Source organism: Vulpes vulpes, chromosome 10 (assembly GCF_048418805.1).
Source record: "Vulpes vulpes isolate BD-2025 chromosome 10, VulVul3, whole genome shotgun sequence".
Classification (NCBI taxonomy): domain Eukaryota; kingdom Metazoa; phylum Chordata; class Mammalia; order Carnivora; family Canidae; genus Vulpes; species Vulpes vulpes.
In genome coordinates, this window is record NC_132789.1 from 25,436,310 (window position 1) to 25,459,787 (window position 23,478).

Below are 23,478 nucleotides of genomic sequence, written 5' to 3' on the forward strand. Positions count from 1 at the left end.
CCTGGACATCCTTCCAGTCAGACCACACAGATCTGCTTTAATGACTGCAATACTTTTTTTTTTTTTTACAGCACACAGGTGCCATTTATTTATCCATTTCCCTACTGATGAGCCTTAACACAGCTTCACATTTTTCAGTATTACAAGCTATGTTGCAAGCACTGGTTCTCGGGCAATTATCTAATCAATCACGCATTTACTGCAGGCTCACCATGTGCCACGCACTGTACTCAGGGCTGGGGATTAACAAAACAGACCCCTAAATATAGCTTTGAGTGACCGAAAGGGTGCATTTTCCTTTTTCAAGAGGGCCAGACAGGCTGAAGATCGGTCTCTATTCAATCCAGGAGGCCGAGGAGTCCGCCGGGGTGTCTCCCCGGGTGTCAGAAGGGGGGCTCAGGACCCCTCGCTGCCGGCGGAGCAGACTGGATCGCCTGAGAGCGCTTTCCGCTCACGCCCCGCGCCCACGCCCCGGGTCGCAGGCTGCGGGTGCAGCCGGCAGTAACCAGAAACCGCTCCTCGCACACCACGAGCCGGGCGCCGGGCGCCGAGCACTGCGTGGGCCCAGGTCCGGCGGGGCGGGGCCGAGCGGCGCGCGACCCTCCGCGCGCTCGGGGAGGTACAGACCCGGGCGGCCTCTCTGGCCCCCGCTCCCGCGGGCTCTATGACACCGCGCTGGCTCGCGGGACGGGGCGGGGTTGGCTGAGGGGGGAAGAGATCACTCCAAGCCGTACGTCTCGCGGTGAGCTGCGCCTTGAACTCTCTCGCGAGACGTAGGAAGTCCCGCGCTTGCGCGCTGCAGTACCGCCTGCTGGCCTGGGCAGGTCCGCCGGCGTTTGTGTGAGGGGTGGTCATCTGTGCGGAGGCCGCTACGCTCCCCAGCGACCTCCCAGGGACTCGCCATCATGAGCAGCACCTTAGCGAAGATCGCGGAGATCGAAGCCGAGGTAATGGGCACAGCTGGCGCTTCACTCTCCCTCGGAGTGTTCTTTCTTAGGTAGCGTTGCTCTTGCCCGTACTTTGTTCAGCCGCGTCAGGACCGGGCCTGCGTTCTCCTACTCCCCTCAGCCGGGCGCCGAGCCCCCCGACTCCCCTCAGCCGGGGCCCGCGTTCCACACCCCTGCTGCTTGGTCAGTGCCCCGTTCTAGTGTTCGGCTCCTGTCCGAATATCGCTCTTCTCAGTCTTCTTTTCTGTGAGCAGCACAGCCCCCCCCCCCCCCCCTCCTGCAGCCCTGACCCGCTCTCGCACCCCAGTATCTTTCATCATCTCCCAGAACCCGTCCCCCTTTCCCCAATCTCTCTACTCGGTAGACCGCGTCTCCCCAGAGTATTGCTCCTAGGCATGGATCTGGGATAACATCTGCGGTAGCCTGTTGATTCCACCTGAATCAGCTGTGCTTCTGTTGTCTGAAGCTCTCAGAGTTCTTTAAAATCTGGAGAGTGGTGACCTTCTGTCAGATGGAGCATACCACCTACAAGCGGTAGAAAAGGACTCCGCAGCTGAGTTTCACTCTGATTTGTGGATGTTAATTTCAGTGACCTTGGTTGGTCGTGTCCCTTCTACTTTGGGCCTCAGTTGACCTCTTTGTAATGAGGGGAATGGGCTGGGTGATGACGAGGATGAATTTTGACTCCAACTCTGACTAAAATGGGTATATTGACCTCAGATAGGATCTAGAAAAAAAAATCATTCACAGTTGGGAGAGCATTCATTCTGGATATTTTACCCTGTAAGAACTGCTTCTGATTTATGACCGTGATTCCTCCCTTGCAGATGGCTCGGACTCAAAAGAACAAGGCCACAGCACACCACCTAGGGCTGCTTAAGGCTCGCCTTGCTAAGCTTCGTAGAGAACTCATTACCCCAAAAGGTGGTGGTGGTGGTGGGCCAGGAGAAGGTTTGTGTTTTTCTTCAATATTGGTGTGTTTTTTTGGTGTAATTTCTTTCAAAATAATACAGGTGTATGGTTTAAAAAGAACTTTAAGCTGTCATATAGAAAAGTGTAGATGTGTATTTTCTAATCCTAAATTCTTGAGTGTGTTTAATTCTGCTGGTTTCAAAGGCCAATGAATGTTGTCTAAGAGATGAACTAGGGTTTTATGCTGTATTTTTTTTTTTAAGTTTATGTTTTTTACACACAACGTGGATCCCGAACTCAAGATCCTGAGATTGAGATTTACGTGCTCCTCCCAACTGAGCCAGCCAGGCACCCTTGTGTGTATCCTATGGTGATCCAAAATAGGTTTTCATTAGTTTATAGGAATACATAAATACTGTATTCCTAGAGGAGGGCCACGAATTTGGCTTTGACGTTGTTTGAGGCCATTATTTAAAAAAAAAAGAAAAGAAAAGAAAACCCGGTCAGTCACACAGTTTTTTTGTTTGTTTGTTTGTTTGTTTTTTAAAGATTTTTAAATTTATTTATTCATGAGAGTCAGAGATATAGAGAAGTAGGCTCCCTGCAAGGAGCCCAATGCGGGACTTGATCCCAGACTCTGAGACCAGGGCCTGAGCCGAAAGCAGGCGCTCCACTGCTGAGCCACCCAGGCATCCCTCCCACAGAGTTTGTAAGACAAAAAAGAAACCCATTTTTCTCTTATTTAATCTTTTAAAAGCTTTTATTTTTTACTTAAATTTGTTTTTAATTTTAGCATTGATTCAACATAGTGTTATATTACTTAGAGGTATACAGTATAGTGAACAATATAGTGATTCAACAGTTTCACTTTTTTTTTTAAAGATTTTATTTATTTGAGAAAGCGCGAGTAGGGAGGGCCAGAGGAGAGGGAGAAGCAGACTCCTCACTGAATGCAGAGTAGGGTTCAATCCTGGGACTGCAGGATCATGACCTGAACTGAAGGCAGACAGTCAATTGACTGAGCCACTCAGGCACCCAGTGATTCAAGGATTCTATACATTACCCAGTGCTCATCACAAGTGCTCTTAATCTCCTTCACCAGTTCACCTGTCTCCCCACTCACCTCTCTTCTAGTGACCATCTGTTTGTTCTCTATGTTTAAGAGTCTGATTTTTTTTTTCTCTTTTTGCTTTTGTTTCTTATATTCCAATTAGGAAGAAACTCATTTTTAAAATATTTATTTGAAAGAGTGTGTACACATACAAACAAAGGGGGGTTAGGGACAAGGACAAGCACAGAGGCTGATATTGGGCTCAGACTCTTAACCCTAAGATCATGAGCTGAGCCAAAATAAAGTCACCTGGCAGCTTAACTGACTGAGCCACCCAGGTGGACCACCCATTTTTTAGATCAGTTATTATATAATCTTTGAGTCTTAAATTCTGTGCGTACTGGAAAGGTGTATAACAGTGTAAGTAGAGGAAGAAAGTTTCTAAATAAATATTCCGGGATCCCTGGGTGGCGCAGCGGTTTGGCGCCTGCCTTTGGCCCAGGGCGCGATCCTGAAGACCCAGGATCGAATCCCACGTTGGGCTCCCGGTGCATGGAGCCTGCTTCTCCCTCTGCCTGTGTCTCTGCCTCTCTCTCTCTCTCTCTCTCTCTCTCTCTCTCTCTCTCTCTCTCTCTCTGTGTGTGACTATCATAAAAAAAAAAAAAATTCCATTGAACAATGTTAATTGCTATTTTGTGTACTTAACCTCTGTAGAGGTAACCTGTAGAAAGTTTGAGAAATATATCCTAGATGGGTAGACTACCAGAATGTGAAAGGAATTTCATGAATCTCAACACTTCAAGAGATAACTTTCCTCTTCTTTTTGATATTTATTGATGTTTTAGGTTTTGATGTGGCCAAGACAGGTGATGCTCGAATTGGGTTTGTGGGTTTTCCATCAGTGGGGAAGTCAACACTGCTTAGTAACCTGGCAGGGGTATATTCTGAGGTGGCAGCCTATGAGTTCACTACTCTGACCACTGTGCCTGGTGTCATCAGATACAAAGGTGCCAAGATCCAGGTGAGTCAGGCCTGCAGGCCACAGAAGGGAAGAAATCTATTGTTTTATTCATTTAAAAAGGACTTATTGGAAGCTTTCTGTATGCCAGGCCTGATCTTTGATCTGTGAGGCCCCTCCTGCCTAGCAAGGGAGATAGAGCAGTATATAAAGAAAGACAGTAATACAATGGGATAGTGCTTGTTAAAACACAGAGAAAGAAGGGACCGCTATTTCACCTAAGGGTATTGGGGAAACGTCTGGTAACACTAAAAAAAGCTTCATGTAGAAAATGGCAGTGCAGATGGGTCTTGAAGTTCAAGTAGAATTTCATCAGCTAGAGAAGATAAAGGGCAGTTTCAGGTAGCCATAGTGGTAAATAGCTTGCTGTGGTGCATGCTGTAGTGTAGATAGGAGTGATAAAACCGAATCAAGAAGAGTAGGTTGGAGCTGAATTATGAAGGGCCTTGTGTGCCTGGTAAGGAAGTTGAATTTTCTCTTCTGTGTAGCCAGGAACCGTCAGAACCTTTTTATTTTTACTTACTTATTTATTTTTCATCAGAACCTTTTTAATAACCTAAGATCCTTTTTATTTTTCATTTTTTTACTTTTTGATAAGTTCCTTTTTATTTTATTTTACTTTTTTAAAGATTTTATTTATTTATTCATGAGAGACAGAGAGAGAGAGAGGCACAGACACAGGTTGAGGGAGAAGCAGGCTCCATGCAGGAAGCCTGATGCAGGACTCGATCCCAGGTCTCCAGGATCGCACCCTGGGCCGAAGGCGGCGCTAAACTGCTGAGCCACCCAGGCTGCCCGATAAGTTCCTTTTTAGAAGATAATTCTTGTCTGTGAGGCCTAGTGAAATTGGTGTTTAGAGAAGTTGTTCGTAGATAGGTAGTGGGTTTAGGGCTCCCAAGTGAAGAGTCCCTTTGGGTATGAAAGAAGGTGTATGCAAGCTTTAATAGGTCATACTCTTGTTGGCTGCACAGCTAAGAAAGCAAGATTCTGAATTCCATGGCATTTGAACTTAGGCTGGAAGTTCCCAGACCTTCTCGTTTCACATCACCCTAGTGTCTCAGGAATTATTTCCTAACACCTCTTCTTGTCCTGGTAATTTTTTTATGGTGCTCCAGGCTAAAAGAAATACTGAATGATTCCATAGTTAGGTCCAAACAACTTAAATATTTATGTCCTTACAGCCATAGTTATTTATTTACCAATGGGATGTGTGCACTGTTGGATACCATATCAGTTCTCAAACCTTGGAATCAGATTGGAAACCACTACATATGTCACATTGGTTTTTATGTGGCGCTTTTTATTATAGCAACTGGTAAAAAATCTGACTTCCCAGACATTTGGATATGACGTAATTGAAAGCAATGTAGTAGGATGTAATGTTGAAATTGTGAGGTAGGGCAGCCCGGGTGGCTCAGCGGTTTAGCACCGCCTTCAGCCCAGGGCGTGATCCTGGAGACTGGGGATCGAGTCCCACATCGGGCTCCCTGCATGGAGCCTGCTTCTCCCTTTGCCTGTGTCTCTGCCTCTCTCTCTCTCTCTCTGTGTCTCTCATGAATGAATAAATAAAATCTTAAAAAAAAAAATTGTGAGCTGTGTGGAGCTAGTAGTTCTTTCATTGTCTGACATTTACCAAGAATTGCTGTTTCTTTCTTTTCTTTTCTTTTCTTTTTTTTTTTAAAGATTTTATTTATTCACGAGAGACACTGAGAGAAAGCAGAGACATAGGCAGTGAGAGAAGCAGACTCCCTGCGGGGAACCTGATGTGGGAGTCTATCCCAGGACCCTGGGATCAGGACCTGAGGCAAAGGCAGACACTCAACCACTGAGCCACCCAGGTGCCCCAAGAATATCTGTTTCTCTTGAAAATTTAGGATATCTCATGGCACCCTTAAGTTCTCTGTGGTGCCCAGAGTACCTTGGCTTGTTGTTTGAGAACTATTAGTGTAAGCATCTGTTTTCCCTCTTGCCGAACTACACAGTGAGTTGTGAGGTGCATTCATGCTTTTTCATTAATCTGAAGTAGGAAAGGACCAGTGTCCAAACATTTTCAATGTTTGTTTTTTTTCCTGCCTACACAGAGACTGCGTTGGGGTGTGGGCCTTTCAGGTACTCCTGTGTCCAAAATGTATATAACTAGAGTGAGGATGCTTAGGCATATATATCTGGACCACTGCTTGATGCCATCTGGTTTTAGCGTCTTGGTGATAATCACAGTTTTGGCAGCTCCGAGAATAACTTCTTCCCTGATGAGATGCTATTGATACCTCTTTCAGGGCTTTGAAGTATATCAGAATGGGAGCTACTTAACCCTCTCTTTTCTTGTCTTTCTCCTAAAGCATTCATTTCAGTGTCTCCTGACCTTTTAGGGGTCCCCCCCCCTTTTTTGCATGATGCTTTCTTTTCTGCCTCTGCACTCTTTCCTCCCCTTCTGACTTTCTCCAGAAACTAAGTTAAGGTGTACATAGCAGGCTGAAGATGACCACTCTTGAATATTCTTTAAATAGCTGTTTTGTGGCAGAGCACTCATCTGTGAAATGGAGGGAGAGGTATACAAAATTAGAACCATTTAGTAAGAATTAATATGGAGGGAGATTTCTGGTTTTTTGTAATGAAGGATGTGCCTAAAAATGGAAGGGTACCTCTTGAGGTAATGAATTACTGTGTCTGGAGGTGTTTAAGTAGTGACTGAATCACCACGTATTGGGGATGTTCTAAAGAAAACTGATTTTTCACACAAGTAGAGATTAGCCTGCAAGGTGGATATTCAGCTTCAAAAATATTTATGGGGCTTATTTTCACCTTGTTTGGTCCCTAGGATTTGTGTTTTCCTTTTTTTTTTTTTTTTTTTTTTGATTTGTGTTTTCCTATATAAACAATTGCACATTTAACTTAACTGCTTTAATCTCTAAAGGCATTTAGTTTGAGTTAGTTTAACATTGAATTCTTAAAATCTACAGTTTCATGATTTAAAGAAATACTTATCTCTTGGATCTAATATGACATTTAGATGCATAAAGCATGGGTTATTTTATTGAATGAAATTTAGTTGCCACGTCTACAGCTATAGCACCCTGAATGTGCCTGACACTCTCTGGAATTTAGTTGCTATGTTTAAATAGTTCCATGTAACGTTAAAAAATCTTTCCCTGTCAAGAAAAGCTAAATTTAGATTGTTTTTACTTTTGTAGAGGCTTCAATAAATTTTCCCGTTTTCAGTTGCAGTACTTAGAAAACCTGTGCTGTTTTTTCTTACACTAGGAGAAATATGGTCTTTTATAGCCATGTTCTAGGTTTAAGAGTTTTAGTTTATCCAGATGGATTTTCCTTTTTGAGTTCTTGATAACATTAGCGAGGCTTAACATACACTAAAGCCTTTTGCTGATGATATATATATATATTTTATCCTATCTCATATATATATATATATTTTTTTTTCTTAGCAGTTCTATATATATAGCAGATACATGTGTAGCAGAATGGAATTTACTAAGTGTTATAGATTCTAGAATCTTTGGGAGAGTTGAAGAGATAGACTCTAGACTTAATTTCTAGGAACAACTGATGATAAACTTTTTGTTTTTTCAGACATCTTTATTGAGGTATAATTCACATACAATAAACTGCAGATAAAGTATACAGTTTGGTAAGTTTTGACATAGCTATATACTGGTGAAAACATCATCATAATTAAGATCATGAACACACCATCCCCAAAAGTTTCTGCATGCCCCTTCCCTCCTGGTCTCCTTCATCTCCAAGCAATTACTTATTTATATTTTTTACTAAGATTAATTTATATGTTGAGTTTTACATAAATGAGACCATGTGTAAATATAAATGTATTCGCTTTTGGTTGGCTTTTTCTTTTTTTTTTCTTTTTTTTTTTTTTTTTTTAGATTTTATTTATTCATGAGAGACACAGAGAGACAAAGGCAGAGACACAGGCAGAGGGAGAAGCAGGCTCCATGCAGGAGCCGTGAACATCCTACATGATCACAGAAGTAGTATCAGGAATAGATTAAGATTGAGGCAGTCATCACTAAACTACAGACCTTATTCAGATATATATATGTATTTTTTAAGATTTATTTATTCAGAGAGAGTGAGAGAGGGATCCCTGGGTGGCGCAGCGGTTTGGCGCCTGCCTTTGGCCCAGGGCGCGATCCTGGAGGCCCGGGATCGAGTCCCACGTCAGGCTCCCGGTGCATGGAGCCTGCTTCTCCCTCTGCCTGTGTCTCTGCCTCTCTCTCTCTCTGTGACTATCATAAATAAATTAATTAAAAAAAAAAAAAAAGAGAGAGAGCGAGAGAGAGACAGAGACACAGGCAGAGGGAGAAGCAGGCTCCATGCAGGAAGCCCGATGTGGGATTCGATCCCGGGTCTCCAGGATCACACCCCGGGCTGCAGGTGGCGCTAAACCGCTGCGCCACCGGGGCTGCCCCCTTATTCATATATTACCAATTTTCCCACCAATGTCCTTTTCCAAGATTTTATCTGGGATCATCCCATGTTGCATTTGTTCTTTTTCCTTATTCTCTTGCCATCTGTAATAATACTCAGTCTTATCCTTTAAGACTTTGATGCTTAGAGTATTGATTAATTATTTTGTAGAGTATCCCTCAGTTTGGGTTTGTCAGATGTTTTCTCACAATTAGACTGAGGTATTATGTATTTTTGTCAAGAAGACACGAAATGATGGTGTATCCTCAGTGTATCTTAGAGAATTCATGACGTTGTATGTCTTAATTGGTGATGTTGACCTTCATCGGTTGGTTAGGGTGGTATCAGCAGGATTTCTCTACTGTAAAGCTACTATCTTTCTTTTTTTTTTAAATTTTCATCTTTCTTTTCATAGTTAAATACCTTGGGGAGGTACTTTGAGAAGATATAAATCCTATCTCTCAAACTTGCCCACTCATTTTAGCATTCATCTGTGGATCCTATCTGCAGCAGTTATTCTGCTTCTTGACAAATGGTGATCCTTTTTCTCTTTCTTACTACATGTTACTACACATTATTAATTTACTTATTTATTTGATAATATGTACCAGTGTGGATTTGTGGATATTTATTTTATTTTATGGGTTATAATCCAGTACTGCCATTATTTTATTGTTTTGTTCCAGCTTTGACAATTAGGAATTCCTTCAGGTTGGTTCCCATGTTCTTTCCATAAGCCCCCATCTTTGTGAGTATTTTCTTATTTGTTGGCGTGACATGATGTTCCATGCTAATCTTAGGTTTTTCCCTACTCTGGCCCTGAGGTCAACCACTTCTAAAGGAGCTCTAATTTTTTTTTTTTTAAGATTTTATTTATTCATGAGAGAGAGAGAGAGAGAGGCAGAGGGAGAAGCAGGTTCCCTACAGGGAGCCTGACATGGGACTTGATCCCGGGTCTCCAGGATCACTCCCTGGGCAGAAGGCAGGTGCTAAACCGCTGAGCCACCCAGGGATCCCCCTCCAATTTCTTTTATTAGAAAATAGTGATTAGAAATCAAGATCTGGTGTGTTCATTACTTTCCATGTATGCATTATGTGTAAATCAGTGTAACTAAAGTTTCCAAGTCAGGACTGATGTATTAACATAAATTATAAAAGGGTAGCTTAGTTTGGTGTATTAGTCTTAGAGGATATAACATTATTATGTAGTGAAGAAGAGGGAGGAACTTTGGGTAGGCTTTTGAAAGGAAAAGTTGAGTTAAGTGCCTCCTGAATTAGTTCTTTTTCATTGTGTTTATTTAATTATTTTTAAAATTTATTCATTGTAAGTAATCTCTACACCTGATGTGGGGCCCAGACTCAAGACTCAGAGATCGAGAACCAGCCAGGTGCCCTCATTGTGGTTTATTTAGTGGGAAGTATGTTTGTATAATGTCAGATAGACTTAAAGCTAAGACTAATTTGAAAGGTTTTCTTTATTCATGAGAGACACAGAGGTAGAGACACAGGCAGAGGGAGAAGCAGGCTCCCTGCAAGAAGCCCGATGTGGAAATCAATCCTGGATCCTGGGATCATGCTCTGAGCTGAAGGCAAATGCTCAACAGCTGAGCCACCCAGGCATCCCAAACTAAGGCTAATTTTATTTTATTTTATTAATTTTTTTTTTAAGATTTTACTTATGTATTCATGAGAGAGACAGAGAGAGAGAGAGAGAGGCAGAGACAAGGCAGAGAGAGAAGCAGGCTCCATTCAGGGAGCCTGACGTGGGACTCCAGGATTACACCCTGGGCTGAAGGCAGATGCTCTACTACTGAGACACCCAGGCATCCCTAAGGCTAATTTTAAATGACGTTTTGATAAGCTGCCACTCTGTTCCTGGTTCATTCATGTGGATAATTCAAGATTGGCCATATAGTGGACCCTTGGTATTTTCAGATTTTATATATGTTCTTAATTGTTGTTAGTGGCCTCTAATAGTTTGTAATTTTGCTGAGATGTGCATTTGAATTGTGTGCTGTGAAGTTGGTTTTTATGTTCACATTGTTATGTACATACACTATGACTTCTATGAAGTTTTCTGTGAAGTTTTACCTTTACTGCATTATCTGGGGAATTAAGCAGTCATTTTTCAACTGAGGACACACATCAGAGTCAGCTATGGAGCCTTGTGAAGTATAGATCAATATATGAACCCTACTTTGTCCTTTTAAGTTAGAATTTGTAGGGATGGATGAATTGTTAATGGTTTTACAGGTGATTATTATATGCTCACCTGGAATATAATATTCACCTGTAAAACTTTTGTGAATTGAGGAATTTGGAGGGTTTGCAAAAGCTCTTAATGTGTATTTTGTGAATATCAAGATCCAACCATTACCTACATTAAGGAATTGGTGTGGAGGCTCAACCTGAAAAAAAAAGGGGGGGACTATTAGAAGGTAGGTATGTATGTGTATTTATTTAGAATAGTGGAGAGGAGCAACAAATAGTGGTGAGGGAGAGCAACAATCTTAAGTAGGCTCCACGCGGAGTGTGGAACCCAGCATGGGGCCCAGTCTCACAATCCTGAGATAATGACCCGAGCCAAAATCAAGAATTGGACACCTAACTGACTGAACCACGCAGGCACCCCAGAAGAGATTAATGCAGAATAATGGGTTTGGCCCTCAAAATGTGAGTTATAATCTTACTTGATTTATTAGGACTGTGATTTTGGGCAAATCCCTTAACCTCTGTGAACCTCAGCTGATATCTCAGAGTTGTTAGGTATTTTAAACTAGGTAAAGTATATAAAAAGGTATATAAAAAACCTGACATTTAAATACACAGTAAAAGTAATATTCAAGTTATCAGGAGGTTGGATTTGGATCTTTTATACTTTGGGTACTTGAAAAATCATTCTGTTTCATCTGTTCAGATTTGTGACTTCTTTTTTCCTTCTCTCCTTACCCTGTCCTTAATTTTGCAGCTCCTGGATCTTCCAGGTATCATTGAGGGTGCCAAGGATGGGAAAGGTAGAGGCCGTCAAGTCATTGCAGGTGAGTTGTCCAAGGCTACCAGCCTGGGATATTATCCCTTTATTGAGTACTATTTCTTTAGTTGGAGACTAAAAACCTTGGACTTAGACCTTGAACTTAGAGATTTTATCACAGTGAAGGGCATAGTTTTACTTGACTTCTTACTGGAATAGAATGTCAGAACTTGAAGGGACCTCAGAAAATAACAGTCCAGATCTCCGTTTGAGGAGAAACACTAAGAAAAGGAGAAGTGAAGTGCTTTAGTCCGTTGTCACACTGGTTGTGGTTATTTAAAGTAAAATATTATAAAAGGCTAATCATAAATTGGCAACAGTCCACTACTCTACCTTTCCTCACTTCCACTGTCATTCCCCATTGGCAACTATTATTAACTTTTCAGCTGTTCCTTTTGTTATTTACCTTCAGATTTTCAAATATTGTGCTTATATTGCTATCTCATGATTAATTTTAGATATCATCTTTTGGTTTCATGTTATGGTGGAGAGTTAGCTCTCTTATACTCTATACCTTTTTACCCATTTTTTTTTAACTTTTTTTTTTTTTTTAAAGATTTATTTTTATTTATTTATGATAGTCACAGAGAGAGGGGCAGAGACACAGGCAGAGGAAGAAGCAGGCCCCATGCACCGGGAGCCGGACGTGGGACTCGATCCCGGGTCCCCAGGATCGCGCCCTGGGCCAAAGGCAGGCGCTAAACCGCTGCGCCACCCAGGGATCCCCCATTTTTTTTTTTAATTTCATTTTAAGTAATCTCTACACCCAACATGAGGCTCTCACTTAAAATCCCTAGATAAGAGTCACATGCTCCACTGACTGAGCCAACTAGGTGCTACCCCCGTTCCTTTCTTTCAAACAAATTATATCAAAATTTTTAGTTAACTTATCAGTTATAGTTTACATTATTATGTATCAAATATGTAACTTTTGTTCAGTGCTAAGATAGGTGGAATATTATGACTTGGTTTCTTTTCTCTTAAAATCTGTTTTTGAAATTTGTTTTTCATGTAGTGGTTTCTTTTTTTTGTTTTACTTTATGTATTTGCTAATATTTTTCAAATGTTCTTTTTTTTTTAAAGATTTTATTTATTTATTAATGAGAGACACACAGAGAGGCAGAGACACAGGCAGAGGGAGAAGCAGGTTCCGTGTGGGGAACCCGATATGGGACTCGATCCCGGGACCCCAGGATCACGCCCTGGGTCAAAGACAGGCACTAAGCTGCTGAGCCACCCAAGGATCCCTGTATTTTTCAAATGTTCTAAGAGATCAAATGCCTATCAGTGTTTTTCTAGATAGTTAAATAATAGCTTCAAATACAGTCTTACTGATTTCATTCTTTCCCCCACAACCCTGGCAGTATCCTCCTGTGCCTTCTTTTCTTGCTTTATTTTATATTTTTTAAAGATTTTATTTATTCACAAGAGACAGAGAGAGAGAGAGAGAGAGAGAGGCAGAGACACAGGCAGAGGGAGGAGTAGGCTCCATGCAGGGAGCCTGATATAAGATTCAATCCTGGATCCCCAGGATCACGCCCTGGGCTGAAGGTAGCACTGAACCACTGAGCCACCCGGGCTGCCCTCTTTTCTTGCTTTAATCTGGATTGGTTGCTTTCTAGATGAGCACTGTCCAATAGAAAAAATGGTCTGAATCTGTGCTCTCCAGTATGGTAGCCCATAGACATGTGTAGTTATTGAGTGCTTTAAATGTGCCTAGGGCAATTGAGGAAGTGAATTTCAAATTTTATTTCATTTTAATTAGTTAATATTTTTAAAAATGTAAACTAACCTATGTTGACAGAAAGCAGATCAGTGGTTGAATGGGAATCAAGGGGAAGGTTGATTTCAGAGGTGATGGAAATGTTCTGTATATTGCTTGTCTGTGGTATTTATACAGATATATAATATATGTTATTATTTTTTTTTAAGATTGTATTTATTTATTCATGAGAGACACACACAGAGAGAGAGAGAGAGGCAGAGACACAAGCAGACTCCATGCAGGGAGCCCGACATGGGACTCGATCCTGGGGATCCAGGCGGCACTAAACTGCGGAGCCACCCGGGCTGCCCTATGTTTGTCATTAAACTGTATTTAACATGGACACTACTTGTTTTTTGTAAATTACACTGATAAGATATATTTGTATATATACGTGATAATGCTGACAGTAAAGTTGACGAAAAATATGCCAAACAGATAGTCTTATGTTTTTAGAATTTTTATTATTTTAAATCTGACTTTTTCCGGGATTTAGGTTATTGCCTGGTTTTTGCCCTCATTCTGACTTGTTTTTCTGCTAGTCTATCTAGAAGTTAACATATCTTCTAGTTACACCAGTGGAAAACAAGGCACACGTTGCATATTGACTTCTGGCAGAGAATTTGGTAACTTTAAGAACTTGATGTGTGTCTGTGTATTTATTAAAAAAAATCCTTTGTCTTAATGGAACTCGACTGCCTCCCTCTCCCCAGCTTTTGAGTATTTGGCTTAGTAAAATCTTTATTGAGCTTTGCTTTGTATAAATTATTTTTTCCATTCTTCAGTGGCTCGAACATGTAACTTGATCCTGATTGTTCTGGATGTCCTGAAACCCTTGGGACATAAAAAGATAATTGAAAATGAGCTGGAAGGCTTTGGCATTCGTTTGAACAGCAAACCCCCCAACATTGGCTTTAAGAAGAAGGATAAAGGAGGCATTAATCTCACGGCCACTGTAAGTGGAGGCGATATGGGCCAGGCTTCTGAAGGTACTGAGGTAGAGAATAGATTGAGGTATAGGGATGTTGAACTTTGGAAATTACCTGGCTTCTGCCAGCACTAACTGAGGTAACAAAATGACCTTGTAGTGACTGACAGAGTAGGAAAAGAATTAATCTCAGCCTTAACTTCATTTCTTCTTTTGGGTTATTTGATGTGGTATGGGACCAGCCTTCATGAAGTAGATGGCTGCTAATATCTTGTGTTTTCATTCATTTAACACAGATTTATAGAGTGCCTGTCATGTGCCATGCATTCTTTTAGGCTCTTGTTTGGTAAGGGAGTAGGTTAGAAGAGAGAGCAAAATAGACAAAAGTCTCTGTCCATACATTCTATGTGGAAAAGTAGTGAACAAAACTAATGAGTTAATACAATATATTAGATGATAAATCTAAGGACAAAAACAGGGAAAAGAGTGTTGGTGGGAGAGTTGATTAGAGAAGTCTTCACTGAGGTGACATGAGGGAGTGAACAAAAGGACTGTCTTGGGGAAGAACATTCCATGTAGAGGAAACATCCAAGTGTAAAGCCCTGAGGTAGAGCATGCTTTTGCATGTTTGGGGAATAGCATAGTGAGCAAGTATGAGAGTGGTAAGAGATGAAGTCATAGCATAGGACCATACATGCTTTTACTTTGCAAGTAAAAGAAATGGATAACTCTTGGTTGGGTTCCAATTTATGGAGTGAGCATGATTTGATTTAGGTTTTGGTGGAATCAGTCTAGTTTGTTGGGAAAAGATTGAATTGGGTTAAGAACAGAAGCAACCAAAGCAGAGAAGCCATTTAAGGGGTTATTTAAAAAAAAAAAAAAGAGGTTATTTCAGTTATCCAGTCAAGAAGTGGTAGTTTTCAGAGCAGAGTTGTAACAATGGGGGAGATAAGTGGTTGATTTATCAAAAGATTTTGAAAGTAGCTGGGTAGGAATTATTTGTGGATTGGATATGAGTTGTGAGAGAGATGACTATAAGTTTTTTTTCCTGAGCTAGAAAAATAGACTCCCATTACTAAAATGGTAAGACTGAGTAGGATGAGGTTGGAGAGGAGGGGAAGATTAGGATGTTCAGTTTGAGATGCTAGTCAGACACCCAGTAGGTATATGAGGAATTATCTAGGCTTGGAGAGGTATACATTTGGTGTTTAGTAACTCTGGAGCCATGAGCTTATCTGAGATAACTAGGAAATGAGTATAAATAGAAAGTAGGTTCAAGGATTTCGCTTTATGGCCCCCCTCAGTGATTAGAGGTTGGGAGATGGGAAGAATCAGCAAATAAGACTTTTTAGACAAAGAAGAAAGAAAACCAGGAAAACCAGTTTCTTTACTTGGTTTCTAAGATTGGAGGAGTGATCAACTCTGTCCAGTGCTGCTTGCTTCTAAGTCATATAATTGAAGATTGAGAGTTTCCTGTAACATTTAACATTCTAGAAGTCCAGATGATATGACTAGCACAGAATTAAGCTGTCCTGCTGAGGAGATCTTTCTCATTATCCTTTCATAATGTTTAAATTTGAACATTTAATGTTTAATATTTCTGTATTTATTTGCTGAGGCTGCCATAGTAAAGTGCTATAGATTGGGTGGCTTAAACAATAGATACTTTTTTTTTTTTTAAAGATTTTATTTATTTATTCATGAGAGAGAGAGAGAGAGAGAGAGAGAGGCAGAGACACAGGCAGAGGGAGAAGCAGGCTCCATGCGGGGAGCCTGATGCAGGACTTGATCTCGGAACTCCAGGATCACGCCCCGGGCCGAAGGCAGGCGCTAAACTGCTGAGCCACCCAGGGATCCCCTACTTATTTTATTTTAATTCTGGAGCACTAGATATCTGAGTTCAAGATATGAGCAGGATTGGTTTCTTTGAGTTCTCTACTTGGTTTGTAGATAGCTATCATCTTCCTGTGCCTTCACACGGTTTTCCCTCTGTGGGTCTGTATCCTAGTCTCCCTTTCTTGTATGGACATTAGTGCCACTTGAATTAGGGCTTATCCATATGACTGATTTCATTTTAACGTAGTTACTTCTTTAAAGACTCTATCTTTAACCCTCACAGTCACATTATGAGATACCTGAGATTTAGGAGGTCAGCATATGAATTTGGGTAGGAGTGATTCAGTCGCTAGCATCTTCATTCGAGTTTGGAAAGATTAATAGTTTTGAAGTATTTTCTAATAAAAGTCAATTACTCTCATCCAGAATAACAGACTTTAGAAATGAATTTATACCTTAGGATTATCCAGGTATAATGATAGATACTCCTGGGAGATTTTTTTGCTCTGTGACCAGTTACTGTCTTCTCTGCACATTCAGTGCCCTCAGAGTGAGCTGGATGCTGAGACTGTGAAGAGCATTCTGGCTGAATACAAAATTCACAATGCTGATGTGACGCTGCGTAGTGATGCCACAGCAGACGACCTCATCGATGTGGTGGAAGGAAACAGGTACTGACCAAGTGTATGATCTGGTGTCTGAATTTGAATTTGAAGCCTTACAGTGGAAACAACATTGGATTATGAATCTGTAAGACATTGATTCTAACTCTAGGTCTGCTACTATCTCATAATAGTGGGCCTTGGCTTTGTTAGCTGTAAATTGGAGGGTTGGTTTTAATTTCTGACATCCTTCTTTGCTCTGAAATTTGATTATGATGGTCGAATTCCCCATTTCTTTTTTCTTTTTCTTTTTCCTTTCTTTTTTTTTTTTTTTAAGATTCTATTCATCTATTCATGGGAGACACAGAGAAGGAGAAGCAGGCTCCAGGCAGGGAGCCTGATGTGGGACTCGATCCCAGGACTCTAGGATCACACCCTGGGCCAAAGGCAGACGCCCAACCACTGAGCCACCCAGGCATCCCTAAATTCCCCATTTCTTTCTTCTTCTTCTTATTATTTTTAAAGATTTTATTTATTCATAGAGACACAGAGAGAGAGGCAGAAATACAGCAGAGGGAGAAGCAGGCTCCACATGGAGAGCCCGACGTGGAACTCGATCCAGGGTCTCCAGGATCACGCCCTTGGCTGCAGGCAGCACTAAACCGCTGTGCCACTGGGGCTGCCCAAATTCCCCATTTCTATTACTTTTTGTGAATTAGTCTGTCCCCTACCTAAGCTGTGTCATAAGATGGTGAAGAGAGTAGTTCTCAATCTGCTCTCCCAGAATCCATCTGAGAAATTCTGTAGGGTACCTATAGAATTCAGAGCATGCTGGGCTGTATATGTTCTAAGGGTAACCTAAAGATATAAACCTAAAGATAACCAAAGGCAGCTAACGTACCATGAAAAACTAGTATTAGTATTTTAAATTAAATAATAATTTAAGCCACTATTAAAGTTTTTCCTGGCATTTGAGCATAATATTTTTTTTAAAAAAAGCTTATTTATTCATGAGACACACAGACTGAGAGAGAGAGGCAGAGACATAGGCAGAGGGAGAAGCATCCTCCTGGCAGGGAGTCTGATGTGGGACTCCATCCTGGATCCCGGGATCACGACCTGAGCCGAAGGCAGGCGCCCAACTGCTGAGCCACCCAGGTGTCCCATGAGCATATTTTTTAATTGCTTTCCTGTTTATTGGATGCATTTATTCGATTCTCATTTGAAAACAAACAAAAGCCAATTCTTTGAGTTAGGCATTGTATAAATGAGGCAATTGAAGCCTGAAAAGTTTTGGCTTGCTATAAATTAATAATAACCTCAGCTGCCATATTGATAGGGACATTAGGATTGTGACATTGTTAGATGTTACATTTTTTATTTTAAAAATTGAATATATTATTAAAAATACATTTACAATTCATAAAACAACTTTGTGGGAAATTGACTCTGAGACTTGCCCAAGGGATTTAGATCTAGGAAGTAACAGAGCTGGGAGTAGGTTTTTGTGTGATTCCAAAGCTTGTGTTCTTATGATGCATCTCAATAATTAGCTGCATGGCTCAGACAGGGTTTGAGTTTTGTTACATCTCAACTCATAGTTCACTTTTTGGACATTGTACTTTATTTTGGTAGGAAGCCTTTTGGGGTCAGGGTTGAGGGGTTGATCTGCTTTTTATGATGCTTTTTATGAGTCTCTGATTTGGGGTTCTGGGCTTGGAGATGCTCATAATCACACTGACAGTCTTTTTAACAGCTCCAGACTAATGTCCTATTTTTCTTCTATTTCTGTAGAGTTTATATCCCTTGTATCTATGTGTTGAATAAGATTGATCAGATCTCCATTGAGGAATTGGATATCATCTATAAGGTGCCTCACTGTGTACCCATTTCTGCCCATCACCGCTGGAATTTTGATGACCTATTGGAAAAGATCTGGGACTATCTGAAACTAGTGAGGATGTAAGTCTTCATGGAAAGGTCATATGGTTGTAGGAATTAAAACAGTGTCCTAAAATGATACTATCTAGAGCTCATTAACACAGTTTGTTTCATCTTGGAGATATAAATAAATAAATCTGCTAGGCCATATTGAGGGCCTTCTTCCTTAATTGGAGGTTATCTGTGTCTGATAATCTCAGGGGTGATGGAGGGTTGATTTGCATTCAGTACATTAAACATTCCAAGAAGTAGGAAACCTCTGCTCCCTCTTTGTTCTAGTTACACCAAACCCAAAGGCCAGTTGCCTGATTACACATCTCCAGTGGTGCTGCCTTATTCCAGGACTACAGTGGAGGATTTCTGCATGAAGATTCATAAAAATCTTATCAAAGAATTTAAATAGTAAGTATCATGGGCATGTAGTGCCTTCTCTTCCCTGTGGGCCACTGATTCCACAAACTAGCAATTCTTAGGGTAGCATTAAGAAAATGGCATCAGGGGGTTGCTAAAATGCTTGCCTGGCTAGAATTCTGCAGTGTCTTCCTATTTATTCATTCATTCATTTGAGACATGGGCAGAGGGAAAAGCAGGCTCCCTTTGGGGAGACTCCGTCCCAGGCCTCCAGGATCATGACTAAGCCAAAGGCAGGTGCTCAACCCTGAGCCACTCAAGTGCCTCTTCAATCCTAAAACCATGCTAAATTGGAGCAAGAAGAGCTTTAGAAGCCTTGTCAGGTCAGGATGGCTGACAGTACACAGCTCTGATTTTCTCTTGTTAATTAGTTTCCCTCTTGGCAAACACAAACGTCAGTTCTTCTTGTCAGCATCATACTGGCCTCCTGTGGGTGCTGAGACCCCCTCTAGACCTTAAGCATGGGTAAATGCCCCTAAATCTCCTACATATACTTTCATTGCTGTTACAGGCTGAAAGAAATTTATAACATCTTATTTTGAGCTAATTGAGCTAATTTTATTTCATTTTTTATTTTTATTTTTATTTAAAGCTTTTATTTATTCATGAGAGAGAGAGAGAGAGAGAGAGGTAGAGACACAGGCAGAGGGAGATGCAGGCTCCATGCAGGGAGCTCCACGCGGGACTCTATCCCAGGTCTCTAGGATCACACCTCGGACTGCAGGCGGCGCCAAACCGCTGTGCCACCGGGGCTGCCCTATTTCATTTTTTAAAGATTTATTTGAGAGAGAAGTGTGCTTGTACACACATGGGTAGGGAGAGGGACAGAGAATCTCAAGCGGATTCCTTACTGAGCACAGAGCCTGACAGAGGGTTTGATCTCATGACCTTGAGACCATGACCTGAACCAAAAGCAAGAGTCAGATTCCCAACCAACTGAGCTACTTCAGGCACCCCTGAGCTAAGTTTAGATTTACAGAAAAGTTGAAAAAATAGTGCAAAGAATTTCTTTATATCCCTCACCACTCTTCTAATATTATCAGCTCACATAACTATAGTATAGTTATCAAGAACAATTTTTTGCCCATCAATTGATGAATGGATGGAGAAGATGATGTGTATATACATACAATAGAATATCAGCCATGAAAGAGAATAAAATCTTGTCATTTGCAATGACATGGATGGAGCTAGAGAGTATTATGCTAAGTGAAATAAGTCAGAAACAAAAAACATGATTTCACTTATATGTGGAATTTAAGAAACAAACGAGCACAAGGGGAAAAAGGAGAAAACAAGAAATAGACTCTTAATTATGGAGAAGGAACTGAAGGTTGCCAGAGGGGAGGTCGTTGGGATGGGTGGGATAGGTGATGGGGATTAAGGAGTGCCCTTGTGATGAGCACTGGGTGAAGCATGTTGAATCACTGTATTGTACGCTGGAACTAATACAACACTTAAGTAACTGGAATTAAGATAAAAACTTAAAAAAAATACTTGTTTCTGATCCTGAGAATACTGAAAGAGTGAAGACCTTTATTAAACTTCACATTCCTTTTATCCAAAATATCTTCTAAGTGCAGGTGCTAGTTTCCACTATCCTCAAACTGTTAAGTTTTGGCATATACTTGAATCAGTGAAGGAGAGTCTTGTAAAGTTAAATATTTTCCTTTTTCAAACCTTAAAGGTTTCTGTATAGCTCTTGCCTTCCATGGTGGCAGAACACTGACACCTCTAGAGTTGTAAGTTAATGAGGGAATTAAATGAGAAGGGAGGAAAATGTTTTAGAGAAGAGACATATCAAAGCAAATAGAATTTTATTTGGTCACTGTTTATGTTTTATTTTGTTTTGTTTTTTATCCCCATTATGGAACAAATAGCACTTTAACTATCTTAATAGAAAAACATGTAGCGGGCAGCCTGGGTGGCTCGGTGGTTCAGCACTGCTTTCGGCCCAACGTGTGATCCTGGAGACCCAGGATCGAGTCCCACGTCGGGCTCCCTGCATGGAGCCTGCTTCTCCCTCTGCCTGTGTTTCTGCTTCTCTCTCTCTCTCTCTCTCTCTCTCTCTCTCTTCCTCTCTCTTTCTCTCTTTCTCTCTTTCTCTCTTTTCTTTCTCTCTCTCTGTCTCTCTGTCTCTCATGAATAAATAAATAAAACCTTAAAAAAAAAAACCAAAAACATTTAGCTTCAGGCCTACTAATTATAACACTTGTCCTTGTTGCATTCCATTTGTGTCCTTGAATACATGCACGTCCTTTGATCATTATGTATTTTCTGTGTTAAAAGAGTCACATCATGTAATCACTTTTTTTTTTTCCTATTTGTTGCTACTTTACATAGTTTTCTTGACTTCACACAAAAACTTTTCCTTTTTAATTTCTTTAATCTGGGATTCATGATAATAAGGCCTTTGATATGTTTTGCTGCATTGCTCTCCAAAAAGGGCTGAACCTTTTTACATTGCCAGCAACAAAATGGAAGGCACTGATGTTACAGCAGGCGTTAAATATGATTGTTAAAAACTAGTTTTCTGGGCAGCCTGGGTGGCTCAGTGGTTTAACGCCGCCTTCAGTCCAGGGTGTTATCCTGGAGTCCTGGGATCGAGTCCCATGTCAGGCTCCCTGCATGGTGCCTGCTTCTCCCTCTGCCTGTGTCTCTGCCTCTCTCTGTGTGTATTATGAATAAATAAAATCTTTAAAAAAAACAAAACAACTAGTTTTCTAGTTCAATATTATAAAATGGTCACGTGCATTTATCTTGCTTGTTAATTCATTGAAAAATTTTATGTATGTTTTATTAATGCTGTTAGTAAAATGCTGTTTTATCTTTTTTGGCAAAGTGAAGTGTTCAGTGTTTTTTTTTTTGAACATAGATTTTCATCACTATTTTTTGAGATTCACTTATTTATTTTAGAGAGTGTGAGAGTAGAGGGGTGCAGAGTCCTATGTGGGGCTCTATCCCACAGCCCAGAGATCACTACCTGAGCCGAAACCATGAATCGGACTGTGCCACCTACATGCCCCAGAACATTGGTTTCTAAAGATGTTTTGTTGCAAAGGCAATATAATAACAACGTGGCTGTCATTTTCTTTCCTTTGGTATATAGTTCTTAGCCTCTGTGAGACAGATCTCAGTATCCTGTTCACCAATTTCCATCACTAGCCCAACATATTTTTAGTATTGGAGGCCTATAGATAAAAATTAATAAATTCTAAAAAATCAGGAGAACATACCAGTTAGGGTATCTTGGGAGGGAGAATTTTCCTAGCATGACTGAGGAGGAGGGCTCTATATTTATTAGTACTCATTGATGGTTTTAGAAAAACTGGTATTTATAATAGTCTATAACTGATAATGTAAGAATCAATTTCCAATCTGAATTATTTGAGTATTTTTCTATAACAAACCCATGCTTTCTTCTTTTAATTTTAAACTAGTCACATTTCTCATTTGTGTTTTTTCTCTCTGATTTTGCTAAATTGGTTCTGGAACAAGAGGAACCGCACAACTTCTAAAAGTCTTTGCCACTTTGCATCTGAGGGCTCCATTGTGCTGTACTGCAGGGGAAGCTAATGCCTTTGGGCTTTGAATGTGGTCCTTGACTGGGGAAAGGGGATGTTGCAAGCCTATGGTGCTTAAGAGCTGGAATGCTAAATCTACGCAGAAAGGTGGCACCCAGGTAGATAGAGTAGAAGCTAGGTGATTATTTACACTGACTCTTTTTTTTTGTTTTCTCCCTTCCATACAGCGCTTTGGTTTGGGGTCTGTCTGTGAAACATAATCCTCAAAAAGTGGGTAAAGACCATACGTTGGAGGACGAGGATGTCATTCAAATTGTGAAGAAGTGAAACCTTCCCTTCTGCCCATCTGCTGGGCCAACCATAGCAGCTTTTCCCGTGACCAAGCACCCTATCCCAAACCCCTTCCGGCTTTGGCAGCCAGTGGATCAGGATTCAGGGGAGGGAGATGGAGGCCCTCAAACTGGAACTTTACTTGTCTTACCTTGGTGTCCCCTTATAAATTCAACTGCATAAAGGACCTGGTAGGCCAGCCAGCTATGTGCAGCTCATGTGTCATTGTCAGAATTTGTTTGGGGATGGACTGAATGAGGATGGGTATATACAGTGAGGTAGCTGCAGAAGGGGTTACTTGGGACCCTGGTCTTAGATGTGAAATGGATTAAAATGTGACTGCAATATCTCAGTTGATGTTTAGTCCTGGGAAACTCTTCTAACTGAATGTGGCTTTCACTCTTCTCAAGTGGTCTTTCACAGGTGATACTGGAAAGAGGAAGGACATGATGTAAATTAACTGAATATTCCCTGCAAGGCTAGCCCATATGGGAGATAGTGTTGTGTGGCAGTTGTAAAGTACTCTGGCCATACACATCAAAAGTTTGAAATGCGTGGCCACTTATAATTAGCTGTGAAACCCTGCATAAATTACACAACCTCTTAACAGTTTGTTTTCTCCTGTAACGAGATAATGCACTTACCTTTTATTTATTTTTAAATGTTTTACTTTTTTTTTTTTTTTTTAAGATTTATTCATGAGAGACACAGAGGCAGAGACACAGGCAGAGAGAGAAGC

General features: G+C 40.9%; 1 protein-coding gene across 1 annotated transcript; it reads left to right on the top strand.

Annotated features, from left to right (window-relative positions):
* The first annotated feature begins 751 nt into the window (after nt 1–751).
* DRG1 (developmentally regulated GTP binding protein 1) lies at nt 752–23,091 on the top strand. The gene is made up of 9 exons (XM_025985970.2): nt 752–947; nt 1,775–1,898; nt 3,756–3,931; nt 11,340–11,409; nt 13,953–14,122; nt 16,472–16,602; nt 18,328–18,495; nt 18,754–18,876; nt 22,637–23,091. Exons 1-9 carry the CDS (start codon nt 906–908, stop codon nt 22,734–22,736), a joined length of 1,104 nt encoding a protein of 367 aa, XP_025841755.1. The 5' UTR covers nt 752–905; the 3' UTR covers nt 22,737–23,091.
* Nucleotides 23,092–23,478: the final 387 nt, after the last annotated feature.